Below are 22935 nucleotides of genomic sequence, written 5' to 3'. Positions count from 1 at the left end.
GAGGATGTGTCACATTCATTTTGGTGGGGATTAATTTCTTCCTTTAAAGACCACAGTATTACTTTCATATCCTTCAAGCAGGCAAGAAACTATCAGTAAAAGCCATTTGCTTTAAAAATTCCTGATCTTTCAGCAAGTTACTACGGAAAAATGCTGGATAAAGCAAATCAGCTAAATTCAGTAAAGTAGGTGCAACAGATCTGCTAATAGATCTGCTGATATTTGACAGGTGTGCTTCTATTAGAACAGCAAGATAAAGCTTTCCTTAGAAAGATTACAGTGGTTTTAGCAACTATCTGAATTTGGGTGGAACAGGATGCACGTGCTGTTAGGCTCAATCTGAAAGACACAAATAGAAATGTATCTGTGGGAGCAAAGAAGCCCAAACCTGCAGGAGATTCAGGGCTGGTACCAGGTATGTTCTCTGTTATTCTATATAACTTTGCAGTGGTGGTGGTGAGGAAAGTAAAGCAAGCTGTATGTCATAATGAAACTAACTAAGAACAGGTCTCACCACATAAACACACTGCACAATAATCTAAGCAAAGCAGGTAAGTAAAAATTCTCTTTTTTGGGCTGTCTCCACAGTCAGATTTTTATCACATTAACATCTCATTTTATGCAGTACTGGTAAGTTCGACAGCTACATCTTACAGTGGGTCTTTTCACACAGTTACATCACTATTGTTCTGAAACACATGCTCTGTGCTCCTGCTGGAACTAACAGCCCAACTCCTCAGAAATTCCAGCTGAAGCAGAGAGCACTGCGCTTTTGTGACAGGATCCATGATACAGTCTGCTCAGAACAAAGAAGTGGATGAAATTGGAAACCACTACTATATAACAACAATGATCCTCAAACAAATTGTTCTCACAGGGAGCATATATAATTTGCTATTCAGATTTTAAATTTCGAAGTATGTTAACTGGGAAAAAAACCAGTGATGGATAGGAAATGAATTACAAAGCTCTCAATCCTAACCAGACCAAAAGGACGATGTGTTACAAGCACTCTTTCCATTGGTCCCAACAACAGTAACAAGCACATCCACTTAAACGCTCTGCACTTGCACACAGGCCTGCGTTCTCACTGAATCAGACAACAAACACCGAGGAAACAATTAGTGAAAGCCTTTCTGTTCTGGTCCAGAATGGTGTTGGATACAGTGACATTTGGTTTTGGATCCCCAGGCTGTCTTGTGGGACTGTACACTACTAGCACGAACGACAGAGCTTCAGAAAACGAAAGAAAAAACCAAACCCACGAACACAAAACCTCCCCACAGCAGGAAGAGCTGAAAAGCCAAACACTTCACGACACTTGCAAGGTCTAAATAAACATAATTGTGTTTTCGCTCAATGGAACCAGGCCTGGGCCATGCATTGTGATGAGCAATAAAAAATACTTACATTTTCATTAGTCATTCCCAGGTCTTTTCCTCATGTTTTAACAGAGGGGAGTTATGAGGCTAGATTCAATTTTGATGCTTTCTCCATCACCCACCATTGTTGCTGCTTGTCCTGTTTACCCACCTTTCCCTGTGCCACCAGTTCTCTCTGGGCTGCTGAAGCTGACTTCACAAGGGCGCTGGTAGCAGCTGCAATGGATTTAGCTGCTTCCAGGATCTGTTCTTCAAAATCCAGAGTCTCATCTGCTTGCTATAACCAAGAAGAAACAATGTCACGCATTATTCACCTGAAAGCACTTGTATTTTCAAGATTGAGGACATACACAAAGTGAAGCAAGATGATTTTGAAATGCACCAGTAAATTCACTAAGACCTACAACATGATTTTGTGCAAAGGAATTTCCTGTGTACTGAAGCTGAGAGTCAACAAAAGTGAATTTAAATATTCGGTTGCCCTGTGGCTGCTCACACATGAAACTGAGTATCACACAAGATACTTAAAGAATTACCTTCAGCTTTCTAACAAATGACTCCACTAGGGCTACTCAAAACTACACTCAGAAAAGTCCAGGTCTGAAAAGAAATTCTTGGTTTTCCGTACCAAGATGATTTTTGTAGTGCTATCATACTGGCTTTCAGGACTGCTAAATTAAGTAGAGCATTTTCTAAATAGGTCAAGACTTCAAGCAATAAAAAAAGAGCAGTGAGAAATGTGTATTGTCTCATACACCTGTGCTAAGAAATGTAAAGTAGATGGCAAGCAAGCCACAGAGTTAACAGCTTTTAGTAAGAGCAGTCATTTCACAGAAAGCAGCATTGTGAAGCAGTCCACTTTAATCATCTCAGAGATAGGAAGTTCCAAAGGTCTGTCTGGAACACTTCAGTCATCCAAATGTGTCTTTCAACAAACATACGCAACTAGAGACATCAGCTGTTCCTAATGAGGTTTCTTACTATTTAAAACGCAAATCTGTTGTTGCATAAAACAACTTCAACTTCCTAATCACTTAAGCAAATACTGAGAACATCCATCCATTTAAGCATGCTTACTAGCTTCAAACAGTTAACCAAATAGAGACAAATGGTTCTTGTTAAACAGAACCAGGCCTGGACCATGTATTCTGGTTGGTTTTTATACAAAGTAGACCAACAGAATGTAATTTGTTAGTGATCAAATCGTAAGTCTGCCAGAGTCCAATGCAGTATGATGAATAGAGCTAGTGGATACAATACCAGAACAGACCATCTTGTGAGACATGAGGCTTTTGAAATACAGGTTAATTCCAGCTTATGCAACCACAGCATTCTTGTGTCAAATAACTAAGTCTAAGAACACCGGCCAAGTGTCCAGAACACTGGACACTTCATTTGCAAGTCTAAGTGCATCCATCATAGTTCGAGTCTTAGTTCTCCTCTTACTGCACTCTGATGAAATAGTGGTCAATCATTAAAATAATAAAAGATAATGATGAGCAATTATAAATTGTTACAAAATGGAACATTGAGCAGTGTTCAGCCCTACCACGCTTCACCTAACTGCCACATAACTGAAAGTCCAGGAGATGAAACTGTAGCATCCACTGACACCAAAGAAACTGAGTGATCTGAAAATAAACACTGATGTGTAGGCAAAGTTGTTTGGTACTTTAAAGATTTTCTTTAAAGATTTTATTGGGAAAACCCCACCTAAGTCAAGGAAAAGCATTTGTTTTGCCTTGCTCTTGGGCTAATCTCATCAACTGAAGCATATGCCTCTGCAAAAAGAGGGTAAGAAATTGCTTTAAGTGCACAAGTCATGTTCCACGTGAATGTCTGGCAAAGATTGCAATGTCACGTAACAACCATCATTACACCTAAGTGGTAATCACATTGGTCCTGAATTTATGCCACAGGCATCAAGTCTTACTTACAAAACTCTGCTTCAATCACAACATCACAAAACTGAAGTGACTAAATGGAATTCAGTATAGTCACAAATAATTTTCATTATTAAAATAGATGTGGTTTTGACTTTAAGTTGACTAAAGACATAAACTGAAGTATCAACAAAAGCACCACTGGACCATAGTACATTTAACAGACAATTACTGCACTTCTACTTTCAACAGACTGTTACTACACTTCTATTTTATTCCAAGGCTCCTGTTATACTTAATTACTTAAGTATAAATTAAGAATTTAAGTGAGCACTTATATTCTTATTTCCAACACCAAAATATATGATGTGTATTATTCTTTTTAGGTCAGCATTGTCAGAAATTCAAACTTAAGTGAGTGAGCATTTCAGTGTCTGCTTCCTTATTGTAAAGGAGGTGTCATTCTTTTGTCCAGTTAATAAAGTGCCCATGGCCATGCTCTGATCTATGAGGCAGATGGGTATGTGTCCCATCTGTTACAAAACAGCCACCAAAAAGAGCTGAAAGTTGTTGCTGGAACTCAGTTCAGCAGAGTGAGCAGATTGAGTATTGCACACAAGCACTAAGCGAAAATAACTACTTTCCAAGGGAACACAGAGAAATCAGATCTTGCATTACTGAGAATGCTGTTGTAAAATTGCTGGATTAACTTCCACCATGCAGCAGCAGGTAAAGCTCAGCAGGAGAACAGACAGATAAACCCTAGTATCTCACTAGGAAACAGATTACGGGTTTTTTCCCCCATGTACCAAATGAAATTTTTCCCATTATATTGAAATTTGGGAGCAGAGAGACAAGACAATACAGCCCGAGTTTCTCAGACTTCCAAATCCCGCGTTTCCTGCCATCTCACAATTTCTTTAATTGTGTGTGTGTGTGTTCTATTGACAGTTGATCTCTTCTGTGGATAATTTATTTTGGAAGCAGTCTTACACAGCACTCAAGCTGTGGAACTTCTCTTGAGTTTCCATCTTTTCTAATAAATCCTTACTTTCTAGTCCTTCCCTACAGTCTTCCTGGCAGCATTCTCAGGTACAACGTATCTAAGGGTTGAATCCTCATGTGTGAAATCGGGAAGACGGCAGGAGGCTTGGACAGTGCTGAGGGTATGTTTACCTGTCTGTACTCTCCAAAAAGCACTCCTCAGCAACAGGACATGTAGCACTCCAAGACTGAACACAGCAAAATGCCTTACAAGAGAAGTAATCCTTCTACCCACTCACATTACTAAACAGTGTGTTCCTGACCTGTTTGAAGTTCACACTCCTCAACAGTGCCCTCAACATGTGTCAGCTCACAGCCTTCATGGACCAAGTTAGGAACAATAAAGTGATTCCTGGCAGAAAATTTCACCTTGCAGGATTTTAGTTACTTGAGTGGGTACTTGGGCTTCTTTAGAAAACCAGATTGATAAGACAAGTGATAAGTTTCTCCTCCTTCAAGTAGTCCCTATGAAGATCAGCATCTCACTTCCCACAAGCTTAAACTAATAAGCTGTTATTGACTAAGTACAAGTTTAAATGGATCAGAAAATGAAGTCACCAGAACAGACAAACAAAACTATCATGGTATAGTCTGTGGCATGAAATAGCATGAAAATGTTGACTGCACCATTAGAAAAAATATATAATTTGAGTTGGTTTTGTACTGTATTTTAACCAGTTTTCTACAGCATCTCCACTATTAGGTGTAGCATAAATCAAGCCATGGTTAACAGGAGAATAGATGAGCCCCAAATCTCACTGCTAAATAACAGAGAAAATCACAAAAGATAAACCATTTTATTTTGAGGCAGCTCTCATCTTCTGTTTCTTAAGAGAAAACCAGTATGGGTAAATTACTGCACTGAGCCGTAGAAAACACAATAATCAGTTCAGAGAAAGTCAATCCTTGGAACAGCGGCTGCTCACTATCATAAAAGGCCCTACACAGCTTAAGAGTCCCTCCAAGAGCAATTCCACTGATAAAGGAGCCCTTCATGTATATATTTTAAATCAGATTAGATTAGGAGTCTGCAAAAAGTCTTCTAAACCTGCTTGTGAGTGAATGTACTCCTTCATATTGCCTTCTACTATATTAAAACCCCCGGAGACAGGGCAGGACACTGTAGGAATATGTTTGATATATAGTTGGATTAAATAACAACCTAATATATCAAACATATCACACAGAGTCCTGCAGAAAAAGGCATCCAGGTTTGATTCATCTTGGGGAAAAAAAAAGGACAAGCTGCTGAAAGCTAACAGCAGGGAACTTTTATTGACTACTAAAGACTTTGTTCGAAGGCATAAGCCTGCACAGAAGCATGAAGAGCATACCAACAGACTAGGGTACAGCAATGCTCTCTGCTGTTGTACCTCATCTACCACACCTTTTTCCTTAAAAGCATTCTTTTCCCAATAGCAGTGAAGCATGTAGTTGTTACTAGACAAAATGTTTTTCTTCTTCTGAAACTACTAATTTGGGGGGTGGGGGTGTTGTTATTTTAAAGCCAGTGGCATAGTTGCATAACAGAAGGAATATGTGGTTGTGCTGCAAGACACCTGATCCTCCAAAATGGAAAACAGAAAAAAAAGACTCTATACTCTAGAAAAATAGAATTGTATTTAAAGGAAATAAACCAACCAAAACTTGCTTAATAAACAATAAAGATCTCATTGCTTTAGAGAACATCTCCCACCTTGAACACTGTAATAAGAGCACTGAACAGGTTTTGTGTTACGGGGAATAGTAACACCACCTACTTAGGAAAGTCCTCAAAGCACTTGTAAGATAAAAGCTCAGAAGACAGACATATATTAACAGGGTATCAATGGGGCAGGGGACTAGCACACTAAGCATTTTTAGGAGCACATTCACCAGCAGCTATATGGACAGAATTTAAAGCAAACAGAGTATGCATCACACAATAAACATGAGCAGCAGTTAACAGGTCTGTGTCTATTAGAGAATGTTCTCTGAGATGATTCCCGGTACTGGAAAACGAAGACATCTCATGCTATTGGTCTCAGTCTAAGACAGCAAAGGGGTATGGTAGGTGCAAAAATATGAAGAAAAAACAAGGAAAAGATGAATGAAAAAAAATCCAGAAGTATAAAAAAAATTCAGATAGCAGAACGAATGAGAGAATCCCCACCTTCAACTAGGGAATTTTTTCTTTAGAAGTAATAAGACAAACTGAACACATAAAGATGAAAATTTCAAACCCGAATGAAACGACTCTCACTCTCTGCCCCAGTAAAAGAAGCTTACCCAAAAACAGAGAAGCAGCCACCAATTAATAATGATGAAGATGATGGATTTCCTGCAGGCAGATTATTCTAAAATTACCGACTAATGACTTCTCTGCAAGTCCACTTGATGATTACTGTTAATCAAAGCAGAACACTGGACTAGCTGCAGCACTGGTCTGTTGCATTGTAGAAGATAGCTCCTATTCCTGCATTTCATAGACTAAGCATAAGAAAAATCAATTACATCAACCCCTTTCCTAGTCTAGGCGTTCACACTACAACACTAGATAAGCTGTCAAAGACAGAGCCTGTTCAGAAGCAGGAAATCCCACTCTGAGAGAATATGAGCTACAAGTCTTCAGCAGAAAAGGTGATATATGAGCCCTTCTGTGATCTTCCTAGTACCTTTCATGTGAATTACAATGCTTACTGTGAAAGGGATTAAACGTCTAAGAAAGGGTGTAAAGGCTGTTTAAAACCAAAATTACACAAACGACTGGATATGAATTTTAGTTTCATTTACTAAAAACATCAAGTTTAGTTTTATTTTAGGCAAATAAACAGAGCAATAAATCACAGAGACTGGACACTCAAATTACCATGTGAAATGAGAAGCAGGCGTGAGATCTACATTCATTGTGAAATTACAATGACCCTGAAGAAGCTTAGATGTTGGAAGGAAACCGCTCCATGGTTACCAGGCAACACATATACACTATTGTGTAGTGATTGTACAGAAAAGGTGATGGAGGACTCTTCCTCTCCATGTACTCAGCCTGTGTCCTCTGCTTTGCAGAATCTCATTAGAAAGAACCACTTTTCTTTATAAATAAAATAGATATACTTGTTAAAAAACACAGGACAAAGAGCATTTCTTTGTTATGAGCTGATTTATTCCCAGCACCAAGCAGTGTGGGAGGATTGGGGTGGCTGGGAAGTCCTCAAAGAGCAAAGCTACCAAAACCTATTTCATCTGATGTTCCTCAATGACAAAATACCACCCTGTACTGAAAACAATCATCTACCGCTGAAAGTTCTTGAGGCCCTGCTTTTAGAAAGATTTCTCATTAGCTTCGAGAAAACAGTTTTGTACCTACAAAACAGCATAAACAAGGAAATGGATATATAGCCCTTTACTGAAATCAGTTCTACTGCTAAAGCATGATTTTCATTTTAAAGACATGCAATTCCGGACAACACAGTAATTTCTTCTAAACGCTGCCTGTTATTCCACCCAAGGCAAGAAGCAGCAATTCTCTGTGATCCAGTCTTGTGAGCTATGTATACAACCAGAAGTAGTGGCAGTTTCATGTGCTACCTCTATACCACCCATGAAAAAAGCTGGCTTCATTTTATCTAATATATTCAGACACACATTTAAAATGAACTTGCAACGTGCAGCACTACTTGCTTTCATAATGAACTGTAATTTATTTTCCTTCAGGAAAATTAAATAGAAATGGTCATACCACATATCTCATTAGATACTGAGGCAGCTACTCTTTCAGCATGGCATAAAATGCCATGTTTTTAATCTGAGAAAATCCTGAAGGTCTTTGCATTCTCCTGAACCCCTTCTGTGTTGCTACTGCTCTCTCCTGCTATACTACACACAAAAGATGAGAACAAAGCGTCCTTCAAAGGAAAGCAAATGAGAATGACTTTTCACATCAGTCAAATGTGACTGAAAAGTAAATAATTAACAGCAATGATGCTGTAACTCTTCAAAGCATTTCTAACATTTTGCTTTTCTTACTTTGCTTGCTCATGGCTGATGCTTGACTCACTCCCTGAAAAGCATCTTTTCACCCTCTTCCTTCAAGGGTGAGTCCCATTCAGTGCAATGTCTCATGGCACTGAGAGTAAAGCAAGGTTTGACTGTTTATACCATTATCAGAGACAGTATCAAAGCACATACCAATATATGGGCTATACACACCTGCTTTATTAACTTCAAAGGAACAGTGGGAACGGACACTCACCTTTGGCTTGGCTCTTGGTTTCAGCTGCTCCAACTTCTTTGCTGCAGCTTCAATTGATGCTGCAGCCCCTAGTAGCTCTGTCTCTGCAATGACTGTTGGGTCCTCTGGATCCACCCACTCTGTCCCTGAAATTAATACAGACAAAGACAATAACTTCAGAGCCACTATGAGCTGTCACTCAAACAGGGTGATTTGCAATCAAGTGTCAAACACAGGATGCACATCGTAGAAAGCTGATTTTAGTACCATAATGGCATAAAACCACTAATGTTTATGTCACTGAGAGCGAAATGTAACTCAGAGTGAAAGAAAGTATTTCTTAGGATTAGTCTATTATGAAAGTAACTGAAGAACTGTGCAAGTAAAGCAGCTTCAAAGAGGGATACTGCCATATCCTGGGAGCAAAACTAGCTGTCACTCAACTTGTATTTATCAGAGCTCTTACTAATGTGCTTTCTAACTTGGTAAGGTACATTGAGAAGTCTGACAGAATGGTAAAGATGACATGTTATAGGCAACACAGCCATCCACAGCACACTTTTCAGAGTCTCTTTTTATGGTAGTGGCTAGCGATGAAGCTATTACTGACTGCAGAAAGCATGCTTTTGGCAACGTGTTTCTAACAGCAATGTAGAGTTCCTGTAACATAGCCAAAGGTCAACTTTTTTTGGTTTGTTTTGTTTAGTTTCTGGCATTTCTCTTGGCTCAAAGAAATTCTGGAGGTTCACAAAATGAACACTTGGCTGCACGAGTCTCAGATTTCTCTGTGCATTATTATTTTCCATTTCATAACATTATTCTCTGGATGACAAGATTCAGAAAGCATCCATGTTCTGGACTGAGGGAAGCAAAGAGACAGCCAACAGGAAAATCAGATGGAGAGAGAAAAGGAAACCAGAAATAAAACTTCCAAGCTCATAACTACTAGAGGCAAGGGGAGGAAGTGGCATCACAGATGGAAACAGCAGAGGATAGGAAGCAGTGTACACCAGGCAAAGGGAGACTAAGCCAGAATGGAAAAAACAGAACAAAGGAAAACAACACTTAACACCTTTTTAAAAGTCACTGAAACTGGATCAGAAAGTTTGGGTGAACCTAATAACAGAATCTCAACTGAAACATCAATCATTATTAAGAAACAACTACTGGGGAGAAGGATACTGGCACTCTCCATCAGGAATAGCATAACCCATGTCTTAATTCATCAAACACCAAAGGAAATAACATTGAATGTTTATGGATCACCATTGCACCAGGTAAAGAATGAGGCAGTTTCTCTTACGAATGACAAAATCACAGGAGAATACAAAATGACTGGCTCCTACTTCCGATGTGCTGGGAGAAAACTGAAGTATACGGTACTGTAATCCTGCTGAGCTATGTTTCATGCTGCTAATCGCTACAAAGTATATTATTTATGTGTTTTACATCAAATATCAGAACGTTACCAGAGACAACTTAGCTCAGGTAATGTACAAGATGAAGGAAATCTATATTAAGCCCTCATATTGGCAGATAAGCAGGGAAAGAGGTATTTTTGATGAAGGCAGCATGTATAAACACAGCCAAAGCCAAACTTGTTGCTCTGCTTGATGGTTCCACCTTCAAAGGCCGCACAGATGACTAATGGCCAATCATATTAAGTGGGAGAGGGTCAAATATACACATCAACCAAGACTGTGAACTGAACACTAGCAGTGAAATTTGAAGAATGAACCTATGTGGTACCGAGACACTGGGAACACAATCAAAAGGGGTTTTGTTAAGTTTTCGTTTTGTTTTAAACTACAACAATGACAGTTCATCATCTGGAGTATAAAGCACACTGTATCCAGGCTGCCCAACTCACCTTTCATTGCCTCTGCTGATTGGATGAGCTCTGTAACAGCACCAGCAACTCGCTTGGAGAAAGAGGCCAACTGATGCTTTAGTTCTGGAGTTGGTTTTTGAAGGATCTAGAGAAAAAGATAGAATGTAGTAGTGCATATTAGTAGGGATTCCAGAGAATGCTGGTACATTCCCAAGCCACACTACTGATATATTTCCTGCAGCAATGGGCTGAGAGAAAACATGAGTGCAGTAAAAGAAATAGAGTTGTCAATGAATCACTAGGAGCGAAGGCCCACCCTGCAATGGTGCGGCACCGCCTCCCATTTCTACAGGAACTGGCAATATTGTCTGGAAGTTCGAGTTCTGCAAGCTAGCTCTAGTTGCCTGTTCTGGAAAAAAACAACAATGGGGAACACAATGGGAATGCCAACCCTGGGCAAGACCCTTAAATAGAAGGGAAAGGCAGACCCCTCTGAGCTGGATTTGCATGAAGTATTAAATGGCACTTCTGCAAATGGAAAACAGTCACACATTCAGACAGTGAAGCTGAATTCTTTCCTAAACAGGAACAACATCTGCATCTTTAATTACCATGTTGTGAATTTCCAGAACTTAATCTTTTTTCTCCCTACACATACTCAAAAACTAATTCTGAGAGGAGAGTGACAGATAAAGAAAGAGATTTAAGAGCAAAACAAGAGTCTTGAAAGTCACATTCAGGTGTGCATTTTCTTCATGTTTTCAAAAGCTGCTCTGCAAAGCAGCTCAAACTAAATGCACATCAAAACCACATTTTATCTTCCTGTAAGCATGTTTCCCATTTTGCAGATAAATGCCTAACCTTGGATATGAGTAGAGAAGTTTTATGTAGAGCTTTGGGGATGCCATATCTGGCATGAGTTGGAGAGCTCTTTGTGATGCGGCACTGGCTTGGGGTTTTGGGGTGGCATTGAGTAGGTGTGACTGCAAAAGGCAGGTTAAAGTGCTTTCCTAAAGAATACGTAACCTTTTTGCTCTGGGGGACAGGATTGTGCCTAACATACCTAATGCTTACAGTGGGCTTAAAAAACACTGAAGTGTCTTATTTTAATTTCTTTGCTGGGGACCATTTTTAGGTCAGGACTTATCAGATCCCAATTCAGTCCCATTTAAGTACTTCTAGTCTTCCTTCTACCTTGCAGCTTGAGCTGAAGTGTTGAGTTTACTTTAGCTTGCTTTTCCTGAGTAACAAAACTGCTCATAACCTTGTGACAAACTGATAAAAACTTGTCACTAGCAGCTACTGCAGAAAGAGATCAGAGAGAGTATTCTTCTTGGGAGGGACCGAGTGTATGCATGCAGATGACTCCTTACCAGGAGAACATGTTCCAGGAGTTCCAAATACCCCAGCGTACATTCTGTTCCAAAGCGCAGGGCTCGCTCTCGAACTTCTCCGCTCACATCTGGGTGATATGATGCTTGCTGAGGAGGCAGAATATTAGTACCCCAAAATTGCTCCCACAAGCAAAAGTCAACACTGAGCACATAGGGGAAAAAGAAGGGAAGAGATTTTTCATAACATGCAAATGACATTTGAGCTTGAGGGCCAACCATTTCTGTTGTAAAGGCATAAGCAAATTGTGCTCAAAGAGCAGCAGATCTCCAGTTCCGAGAATGGCATTGGGAACACGTTTCCTTTCACCCGCACATCCTCTGTCTGGGGGTACATCTGCAGTCTTTCTTAGTCCTTCATTAGGCATTGCTAGCGGTAGTACTACTTCTTTCTGCTGAATAGAGAAACCCTCAAAGAACTACCTGAAAATACAGAAGGATTTATGACTTCTTCTAAAGAAAAATACATCACTCGGAAAATACCTTGGGGCTGGAATGGGCTCTTGGGTTGCATTTGTACTGTTTTGCAGTGCAAAATGTTATCTTGCTGTGGCTCTTCTTTTTTACCAATATCAACAAATATAAATATAGTGAGTGGAGTTATGCCACCCACACAACATGCCATTCACATCTTAAAGGTTAGGAATATGCTAAACCCATTTTTAAGCCTGTATAGCCTACCATCAAGGAATGGAAGCAGAATAGCCATCTGGTTTAGAGACCAAAGCACTGGCCTGGCCCCAGAAGACTTCGGGCCAATAAACGGTCAACCCCTAGCCCACTCTGTGGGCCAAACATGGGTCTCACTTTTCCTTCTCCACTATAAAAGATAAATATAATAGTCTGTTCCTTACAGAAAGCTTTGCTATAGAAGTGCAGTCAACCATTACTTTACACGAGATACACAAAAAACCCAAACCAACCCACCCACCCAAAAATAGGGTTAGCTGCTTTTTGTTATTTGGTAACATGTAAGTAAAAGCTTGTTAATGGCTTCAGCTTGATGTGGGGATTCAACGCAGCAATGGTCAGTGCTGGAACCATCTGTTTAAATACAGAGGAGCAGCAGCAGTCAGTGCTTTTACTTCTTAAGGACTTCCATTAAGTACAATGCCTTACACCTAACAGAAATCTGACTAATTCACGCATGTTCTTTCTAACAAAAAGTGAAGCCTGCAGCCTCTTCCAGCTTTGTTTTTAATAAAGTAAGTTTCCAGGGAACTATTTTTTAAACACAAGTGCCAGTATTTGACAAGTTGGACTTCCTAAAAACCTTGAAAATCACCATTTCCTCTCTCAGAGCAGCTCCTTCCTCCCCTGCAGCTTCCTGCCTTCCGCTGGCAGAGGCATTCATTGTCTGTCTCACTGCTCGCCCATTTCGAACCCTTGTTGCACCCCTCAACATCCCGAGCAAGCGCCGCTACCAGCGGGGCCCGGAGCCGGTCTATGGGCTCCCTCTGCCGGGAAGCTCAAGATGAGCAGAGCACGAAACTCATTTCTCCAGGTTGTCCCCAAACCATATGTAGGGAAAGGGGATGGGAGGAAACAGGGTAGGATTTCCCCCAGCTTCAAACACTTCAAATGAGCTCCAGACGCCCAAACCTTCCAGAACAGCTCGTATTTAATTTTCAAGCAGGGCAGAAGGATCCTCCATTGCACTGTAAGCATCCTAATACTCCTCCTTGTGCTCTTAAATGTTATTGATACAAATGCAATTAGAGCAAATGTGTAGGAGAGGAATAGAAATTTCCTTTTGTGCTTTGCATACATAGCCAAAACTGACATCAGAATAATTTTGGAGCATTTTTGAAGTTCAATGAGTCTTAAAACTGTATACTTCACAGCAGACTAAAGAGGTAATAGTTATTTTAGGAAGACATTTTTGTATGCAGAAACATCCCAGTAGCAATCTCACTGCACCAGTCAGGACTCACAACGACATGTACTCCTCCAGACTTGCACAGAAAACCTGCTGAAGCATCTCAAACAGAAACATGTGCCCGAAGAACCAGAGTACACATTTATTTCCTCCTGCTGAAGCTTCCCTTCACTATCAGACCCCATTTTCTCTTCACATTCTTTCAGAACAGTAAGGCAGCAAGCAATACTTGGCCCTAGGACCACAACTTCTAGCCTGTCAGCACTGATGAATAACTTGTGGAGGTAAAATGTACTGAGATAGTCATAAAATCAGTGCCATTTGAAGGAACCTGGGGAACTCACATAGTCCAACCTCTTGCTTAAAGCTGGGTCAACATTGAATTCAGACCTGATACTATAATAGCGATAAAATGCAGATTACTTAGTGCATAGTACACAGATTACTTAGTTTAGTGCATAGATATTATTTTGTACATATAGATAATAAAGAAATTGTTATTATCTCAGGGCCCACTCTAACCTTCACTAAATGTAATTACAGTGTTTCCACTGACTTTAATGAGAGTTGACTAGATTCATTATATCCTGCAGTCATCAACCTCATTGTCTTTTGAAATGGCATCTTCTTATAAGCACAGAATTAGCAATGGGTGCTGTAAATTTCACATATAGCAGAACAAGCACAAGCATATGAGCAACTGCTAATAAGTCGGATCCCTTAGGACTTGCCTTAGGCAGCTGGCAACAAAACAGAACTTCCTCACATCAGGGAAGTTTCAGCTATGTTCTGTACAATTCTTCCATAGGTCATACACATGTACTTTTGTCTTGCCCAAAGGATATCAAATCTGATTACTCGTCAGTGCTTATTGTACAGACTAGCTGAGTCACACTGGAAACTCCCCCAGTATTTGTCAAATATCACAAAAATCAAGTTGCACTCACTGCCTTGCACAGCTTTCATGGCATAGTGAGGCCAAGACTGCTGGTTCCTATCCCTAAAATTCAAGAGATGTGGCTTATCAAGGGAATGCCATGTACACTAACCAATTTGTAGAAATTAATGGCATAAGATTTTTAAGGCTCTAAGCAAATTTTGTAGAAACAGGATTAGCTAAATAAAGTCTGGTACAAACTGTATGTTTAAAAAACTTTATTAAATGACATGGCTATTTCGTCATACATTTTAGTTCAAATGTATACACAGAATTAGGATACCTGAAGACTTTTACTGCTGCTTGCCCAGTAACCACCTCTGATTTTATGCAAGCCAGGCAAGATAAAACTAGACCTTACTCCTTGTCAGTGTATCATTACAGGTAAGTAAAATGATTCCCAGTCATTATCCTTCTGAGGATTGCTCTCTTTGTGAAGGTAATTCCCTGGGACACCACAGATGCTTTTCCAGCATCCCAGAACACCATTGTTCCATTGGCAGGAAGTTTCATCCTGTCAGCCAACTTGCAATTCATGAACTCTGAAACCATTAAATTAACTGGGAACAAATGTATACAGAAAAAGATGAATGTTCATAAGTAGATGTTCAGAATTATATTGAGCTATACATTGTGTGAGTATGTTTATGTTATTTCTGGAAAAAGAGGATCCTCTTCCTGAGAATCTGCTGTCTGTTTGGAGACACGGGAACAGAAATGTGGCACTAGCCACTTCCAAAGGACAATGGATGTTTAGTGCACCTCAGCATCTGAATTCATGCCTGAATTATTTGTTAGAATGTGCCACAACTATGAACGCTTCTTAGCCTCCCTTAGAAGCTTCAATTAACTGGCTTGGAGCTATGACATAATAGGCTACAGTAGTTCTCACGTAAGTGGCACAGTTGTTTCATTTTGCGATGCAAATTAGAGCTGGTTTGCTGTGTTGACCTTCCAGGTTTATGAAGCGGAGAGAACAGAATCCAAATTTGAAACACGCAAAGTGGTCAAGAACTGCCAGACTAAAGACCCTGACAGAAAACTCGGTAAAATAAAAAGTTCTAGGTTCTATTAGGACTTGCACTTGCGTATGGGGATCAGTTTAGAACCAGAATTAACCCTTCCACCCAGGCAGTATTAAGCTGTGACTAACTTAGGCAGCTCAGATTTGACCAAAGGCTGAAAATCAGACACCTCACAGAGAGCACCATTGTTTTACCGTCATTTTCCACACATGTAAAGACAAAAGCAAATAAATATAATTTACTGGAAAAGGCACTTTCATGTTACTACCAAGGACCAAAAGGAATGAGATCTTTATAACCCTTTCGTTTTTAATTTATGCCTAGATCTTGTTTATCATCAGAACAAAGCCAAATGGTCTAATATGACACTTACATTCCCCCCAGAAATGTTCAGCTCAGTTTTCCAAAGGTGTTCAGCTCAAGCAAGTGTAGAAAACAGGGTGCAAAGGCAAAACACACTTTTGAAAAGCACAGCAGAAATTGAGCAAGCCAACAGATTTTGTTAGGGGGAAAAGGACAATGAAAAATAGAGCAGAGTGATTCCTTTCACCATTCCTTTCACTGTTCTAGCAATCCTGAAATCGTATTTGTGACCGTAAGATTATCTGTATAATCTACTACTTGCACAAGCTGTTTGTCTGACAGTTTAACAGCAGACTGAAAAGTAGGAAATTTCAGGTCAACTAAAACTTATCATTTGCACAAACAGAAAGAGTCAGTATTACTGCTGCTGTTTTGTTTCTGTGCATAACACAGATAATCCTTTCTGAGCATTAATACAAAGAAACCAAACAAATTATAACATTTGAGGGATTTAGAGGCACACCACAGGGAGGGGGAATCAGTCTTAGGCAAGCAAATAAGTCTTTACCTTACAAGCTGTTAGCATGTCAGCTACTGCTTTGCGGCTCAGATTCGCTGTAGCAATCACATCTTCCTGTCTGCATGAGTTCCCAGCTGCAACAGCTTTGGCAGTTGCCATGGTGATTCCTTTCGTCATCCGGATTGATTCTTCAGGTGATGATGTCTTTTCTGGAACCTCGCTTGACTGAAACACCTAAAAGTGAAAGCAGAAGGAAAGCCTGATGCGAACCAAGTCAAAGCAGAACATCCATGAGAAAGAGTCAGCAAATGAAAGCAGCCTTCCAATAGCAGGAAATTAGAAGCATATTCAGAGTACTTGAATATCATTCTTGCTTGTCATGAGCCTGGTCCTGAAAAGCCTGCTAACCTACAGACAGCAGAGAGAAACAATAAGCTGAGGGAAGCACAAAAAAAAGATTAACCCATCCATCTCATTTGCCATTGCGCTACCCAGATGACAGTTTGTCACTGAGCAGCTGTTCAGAGTGTTATGGGATCAAAAGAATTACCATTCCTTTAATTATATTCTTTTTTCGTCCTGACCTCTGCTTAGGCTGGTCTGCTCACCATGAGGAGGTCCTTCCTCTGCAAAAGCTGGGCCCTACCAAGCCTTTGTTAATAGCACAGTGTAGGACAGAATCAGGAAGAACTTCTCTACTGTAAGAGTGACAGAGCACTGGAACAGGTTGCCCAGGGGGGTTGTGGAGTCTCCTACACTGGAGATATTCAAGGCCCGCCTGGACAAGTTCCTGTGTGATGTACTGTAGGTTACCCTGCTCTTGCAGGGGGGTTGGACTAGATGATCTTTTGAGGTCCCTTCCAACCCTTGGGATTCTGTGATTCTGTGATCACTGAAACAGTCAAATGTCTCTTAAAATGGAGGTGGAGTGTTGTCTCTTACACTGTACTTAGCCTTTCTTGGAAAGCTAAAGGTATAATTCTGCAGGGTGAATTGTGTGAAGATAGTTCAAATTATCTGACAGTACACACTGCTCTCATGAACACTGGAATACATGAACTGTGGCACAACGGAGGCAATAAAAGCTGGGTAACCTTACTTTTATCTTACATTTCTTTTTCCCAAGCTTTAGTCTGTATCTGCTTGCTATTTTGTTACTGTGCAGGGGCAATCTGGAGTGCACAATTCATCAGGAGAGGTTTCTTGACTACACACAGTGCAACCTAAGCAGTCTAATGGTTACAGAATAAATATATCTGGGCACACATAAGCCTGGTCTATCCCATGCTCCCATTTCATCAGTTTTTCACTTTCTCCCTCCAGAAATGGAAGCAAGATAAAAAAACAAAGTTTAGTGAAATGGGTGAAGGACATCCCTCAATGTTGATCCAGTCCCTGGAGTCCCAAGTAAAGCTTGAGGCATTTTCTGGAGCACATACATGCCATCATTGGCTCTTCTTGACCCTCTCCTAGTAGTCCACTTTTCTCCCTATGAAAAAGATGACATCTCCACAGACCTATTCCTTAGCAATGCTGGCAAAAGGAAAAAGAGGAGGAGTAACATTTCAAACAGATACCAACCAGATGTGATGCACAATCCTTCAGTGACTGATCAGGACAGGTTTTAGATCAGAGTTATGGGAAGGAATGTAACCTAGCCAGGCCTTCATGAGGATACATGACAGCAAAGTGCACTAGATATCCTTGCACTAGATACAGAACACTCCTGATCAGGTACTGAATTGAGTTTTTCTCACTGCAGACACTGTATGATTTCCCAACCACTATGTACAGGTATTTTAAAAACCCTAAATGATCCAAATAAACAAGAGTTATTTCTTCATTACAACAGCATTGCTCACCCAGTGAAACATAGATGTTTTATGGGGAGCACTTGACAAGGCAAAACCGTGCTAGCACCGTTATGGTGTCATTTTTATATCTTTTAAAGAGGAAGGAAAACAATTGTCATGGTCTAACACCTAATGTGGAAGTTAATTCCTGCTGAGACAGCATATCAGATAGCAGACTATGTATCACTGGTAGTATCATTTCATAATAAAGGAAAAACAGAAACAAGATTAAACTGGTGGTGCAATATAGCCATGATGCTGAGGAGACATTACCAAAGTCAGGATCAAAAAAAACGGTACAACATTGGACTCAGAAAAGAATACCTGTAGTGAAAGCTTAACAGCTAAAGAACAAAGAAGCAGCAGTTGCTTCTGGATATGCACAAGCTGGTAGCACCTCAAATCTGAAAGTGGGGACTGTTAACATCTGAAAGTAGATAGGCTGAAGTGGCACTGTACTTGTACTTTCAGAGATGATTTGCAGCAGGTGGAGAGCACCAAACTTCATCCAATGCACTGCAAGGCAGTAAAGCAGAGCTTGAGGAGGAATGCCTGGGCTGCCTGGTTTGAGTATGAGAGCCTCCTTCCAAAAACTTCCACATATGGCTGTTCTGATCCATACCGTGAGTTCCTGTTTGATGTACTCTATTGTGGCCTCAAGAGCTCTTGTCCCTCGAGTAGCTTCATCTTCTACTGCTTTAACAGTCTTCAAAAGTGATGTGACATTGGTTACCATCACCTGAAGGAGACAGAAGCAAAGACAAATATACATGATTCCTTCCTCCCATTTTTCAGAGATAGCAGAGCATGAAGCAAGGCAAATTGAGCTGGGTAGGATTATTACTCCTAGTAGGGCCTAAGAAGCTTCATGAACTGCACTTGTTAAGGGACTAAACACCAAATCTCCTGCTGGCCAGTTTCTGAAATTGCTCTGTAAGCTGCAGCACAGCTTACTGTAGAGTGACACCATCAATTAACATTTCCATTTCTCTTAGACAGATTGATTATCTTAGTGTCTTTTTTTGCCCACACATCTTAAATTGCAAGTTGAAAGAGATGTGAATTGAGGTACGGTATTTCTTGTTGAAAGGTACCCAGTACCATCTTTGCAATCACATAAACCCCCAGGTAAGCAAGCAGCAAAACACCAGTCTCAAACCCAAATGCAGAAACAGAATTAATGTTTCTGTTCCCAGTACAAACAATAGTCCTGATGCAGAATGACCTCATCTTCACTGCAATAACTACACCCTTCTTATACCCCAGTATGCTGAGATAAAAATGACAGGTACAGTGAAAAAAGAAGAGACAGAAAGGACAGCTTCTTGACCATTATGACTTAAAACAGAGCTCTTCAAGGCAGGAAGAGCCAAGAAGCCAGTTATCTTTACTAGATGAGTCATTTCTAAGTAGTACCTCAACAATATACTGTTATCATGTGCTCTGAAGAGAGGCACAAGTCTTACATACAAGCAATAAACATGAGAGTGAGAATAGCTTCCAGCCAAGCAAGAAGCTACCACGACACTCATAATGTGAAAGCAGAAGTAATACCACCTAAATCTCCACGTCTGGAAATATTTTGCTGACACAAAGCCGCAAGATCTTTGTGAGGCCAATGTCAAAAAACATCTCAGGTGAAGAGAAAATCAACATATCACAGGTATAGTGTAATCTGTGAGAGTTTTGTGCTTTGATACCTATATACTTGCTGGAAAGGTCGAGGAAAGAGGGATCAGAAATGCACAATATCTTACTGCAGAGTTGTTGGAGGGTTTTTTTTTCCCCCTTCCCTCCCCCCAAGCCACAAGGTCCAAATAAGGAGGCCCCATGCCTATCCTGAGCATGGTATTGTTTAAAATGTAGTTTTTAGGTACCATTTTATACTGGATAAGTTTTAGTCAATAACATTACTAAAGGAGAACCTGCCCTGAAATACAGGCTGGCAAAAGAAAGCAGTTTCTCTTCAGTTCTTTCCATAAAATCACAAAAGTCACCTGACAGCCTACAAAACTGAAAGCTACATGGAAACACAACAGCATCTTATTTTGCTGTATCATCCTAGGATGATAATGAAACAAAGAAACAGATGGGATTTCAGGCAATCAGGAATTGCTGAAATCCAAGCTTTGCATGTCTATCAAGTGCAATTGCACAGATAGTTTCAAATAAAATGTAAGAATATGGCTTTACTTTAGCAGCACCCTTCAGCTGGTACATGGATGGATCATCTGCTGGTTTGCTGGCTGCTCCTTTCGTAGCACCAATGAGATCAGAAAGGGCCTTTGCCACATCCTTGATAGCATTGATCAGGACAACCTGTAGGAATGAGACACAGTTGTGAGGCTCAGGCAGGAAAGGGCAGACAGGACAAGGGTGTGATTTTGGGAACACAGCTAAAAAACCAAATCTCCTACTGGTCAAATAGTATCTCCCTCCCTCTACTCCAGTAAAACACATTGTGCTCTGGAAGAGGAAAAGCTGTGTCGATATTTCATACAACCAGTCAGAAAACAGAAGTTACTACCTCCCATGAAGACACTGAAATGCTGACTGCAGGTAGGATTTCCTTCCTGTGAGCTTGCCCAAGAGGACATTTACTTTTCTCCATGTTCTTCACCTTTTGGGTGAAGCAGGACAAGAGCAAGTTTATAAGCTTACTGCCTAATGCTACAGTTACGTACCAGTTCTGAAATTGCCTACTGAAAGATAAAATGTAGTTGCTATGGCTAGGTGTTAGAGGGAGATGGTTTTCCATCAGGAAAAGGAAGCTGAACCTCTGAGAATAATACAGAAAAAAGCCTCTGAGAAAAATACAAAATTAAATGCTAAATAACTTGGTTGGCCTTACAGTCAGGAAAACTCAAATCTGGAGCTACTGTATCCTAAACCTAAGCTTAAAGACAAGTCCTAGACAAAATACAGACACTGTAACAGGCTTCTTAATTATTTTAGGGTGTTACTGGAATAGCGAAAAATTCTCTTCTCCAAAACCTTCTCCTTTTCCCTTTCCACTAGCAGAAAAGCAGATGTTTGAAGTATTTTACTGGAATTAAGACGAGCTTATTTTAAGGAAAATATTGGAAGACACATAAAAAATGAGAAAGCTTGGAGGGAAAATAAAGTGTGGAACACAAAAAAGAGTGATGTCTAAGTGAATCCAGAAAAGTCCCAGACAAGATGAACCTTACTGTTTTATAGAATCATAGAATCATAAAATAGTTTGGGTTGGAAAGGACTTTAAGATCATCTAGTTCCAACCCCCCTGCCATGGGCAGGGACACCTCACATTAAACCATGCCACCCAAGGCTTTGTTCAACCTGGCCTTGAACACTGCCAGGGATGGAGCATTCACGACCTCCCTGGGCAACCCATTCCATTTGCTTAAAAGCAAAAGTCCCACAAAGCATTATCACTTGAAAACTGTCTCTGGTATCTTTAGAAGTATCAGAAAAGCATTAAAACATCTCACCTGTGTTTCAGGGTCATCAGATCCCAAGCTAGCTGCTCCCAATTTTACTACCTCAGCAAGTTGAGTGATGGTGTTAGCTGACGACTGAGCTGCTTGGGCCAGTTTGTCCTGACTCGAGGCAGCACCAGAAACCAGCAGTTTTGTATCTTCCACTAAAGCTTTCGCAGTTTTCAGGATATTTTCCCTATAGGCAAAAAGAACAAAAAACGAGGAAGCAGGGAAGGGAATAGAAAAGGAGAAGAGGAAAATAACGTGCTTTACAATGTTATGGTGACTAACAGCTACATAAAAGAGCTGATATAAGTCATCATGGAAGCGTTCACTCATGATACTATACCACAGGACAGCTTGCAAGTAAATAAATAGTCATTTAGAAAGAAAAATAAGAACTATTGCAACAGTAGTATGATACTTCGGGCTAGATGTAAGGCAGTTTATTAAAATGACCCTATCTTGAAAAGAAAGGAAGTAGGGCAGTAGCAGAAGACAGCATTGCCTTGTAACACCAACAGACAATCTTGCCATGCTGTGGGGAAAGTAACTGTCAAGCCTCCATCTTCAGCATATTGTAAGGAAATGAAAACGATTTCTGAGGAAGGCAGTAGCAAGAACAGCAAAAGGAACAGAGAACGTGACCCCAGTCAGGGCGCATCCCCCCACATGTTTTGACATGACAAGACAATAAATCCAAAGCAACATCTGGGTAAAAGAAGAAACCAAGAAGAAACCATTTTGAGTACATACTTCACAAGTAAGGAAAATTAACAGAGAATCAGAACCATATCCATGTAGAATGCCAGCCTGGAAATTAATGACACTGGTATGGAAATCCCTGACTGACAGTCTGCAGAATAGTGGCAACTTACACACCACTGCATCTTTCCCCTTCCTTGAGTAACTGGGAAGGCAGGGAATAAATACTGGCCATGCAACCGTCACATAGGCCAATTAGGCTGTAAAGCAGTATAGTCAGTGTCTGGCTGTGAAGCCCTGGGTTTTACTGCAAAGGAAGTTAACAGTCACATGCTGCAAATCTCTTAACGTGATGAAAAATGCTGTGGGATTAATTTGCTGCAGATGTGACTTGAAGGGAAAAATGGGCTTATCCCTGCCAAATGGGAAAAAGTGTGGCATAGCCATGCCATTGCCATCACTGCTGTCCACAACAGCATTAACTGTAGGCATGATTTAGCAAAACAAACAG

The 22935-nt window shown here is 40.4% G+C and overlaps 1 protein-coding gene across 1 annotated transcript in view; it reads right to left on the bottom strand.

The window, feature by feature from the left end:
- Positions 1–22935, bottom strand: part of TLN2 (talin 2) — a 122075-nt gene that overhangs the window by 6909 nt on the left and 92231 nt on the right. The window contains exons 47-54 of the mRNA XM_065688114.1: positions 21732–21915; positions 20452–20577; positions 18881–18997; positions 16454–16639; positions 11724–11831; positions 10390–10495; positions 8541–8665; positions 1534–1659 (exon numbers count right to left, since the gene is read on the bottom strand). Coding sequence (XP_065544186.1) covers positions 1534–1659; positions 8541–8665; positions 10390–10495; positions 11724–11831; positions 16454–16639; positions 18881–18997; positions 20452–20577; positions 21732–21915 — 1078 coding nt within the window. The remainder of the gene's footprint in view (positions 1–1533; positions 1660–8540; positions 8666–10389; positions 10496–11723; positions 11832–16453; positions 16640–18880; positions 18998–20451; positions 20578–21731; positions 21916–22935) is intronic.

Source organism: Lathamus discolor, chromosome 8 (genome assembly GCF_037157495.1).
Source record: "Lathamus discolor isolate bLatDis1 chromosome 8, bLatDis1.hap1, whole genome shotgun sequence".
NCBI lineage: Eukaryota > Metazoa > Chordata > Aves > Psittaciformes > Psittacidae > Lathamus > Lathamus discolor.
The sequence above is the reverse complement of the archived record's forward strand: the minus strand, read 5'-3'. Positions and strand labels throughout refer to the sequence as shown.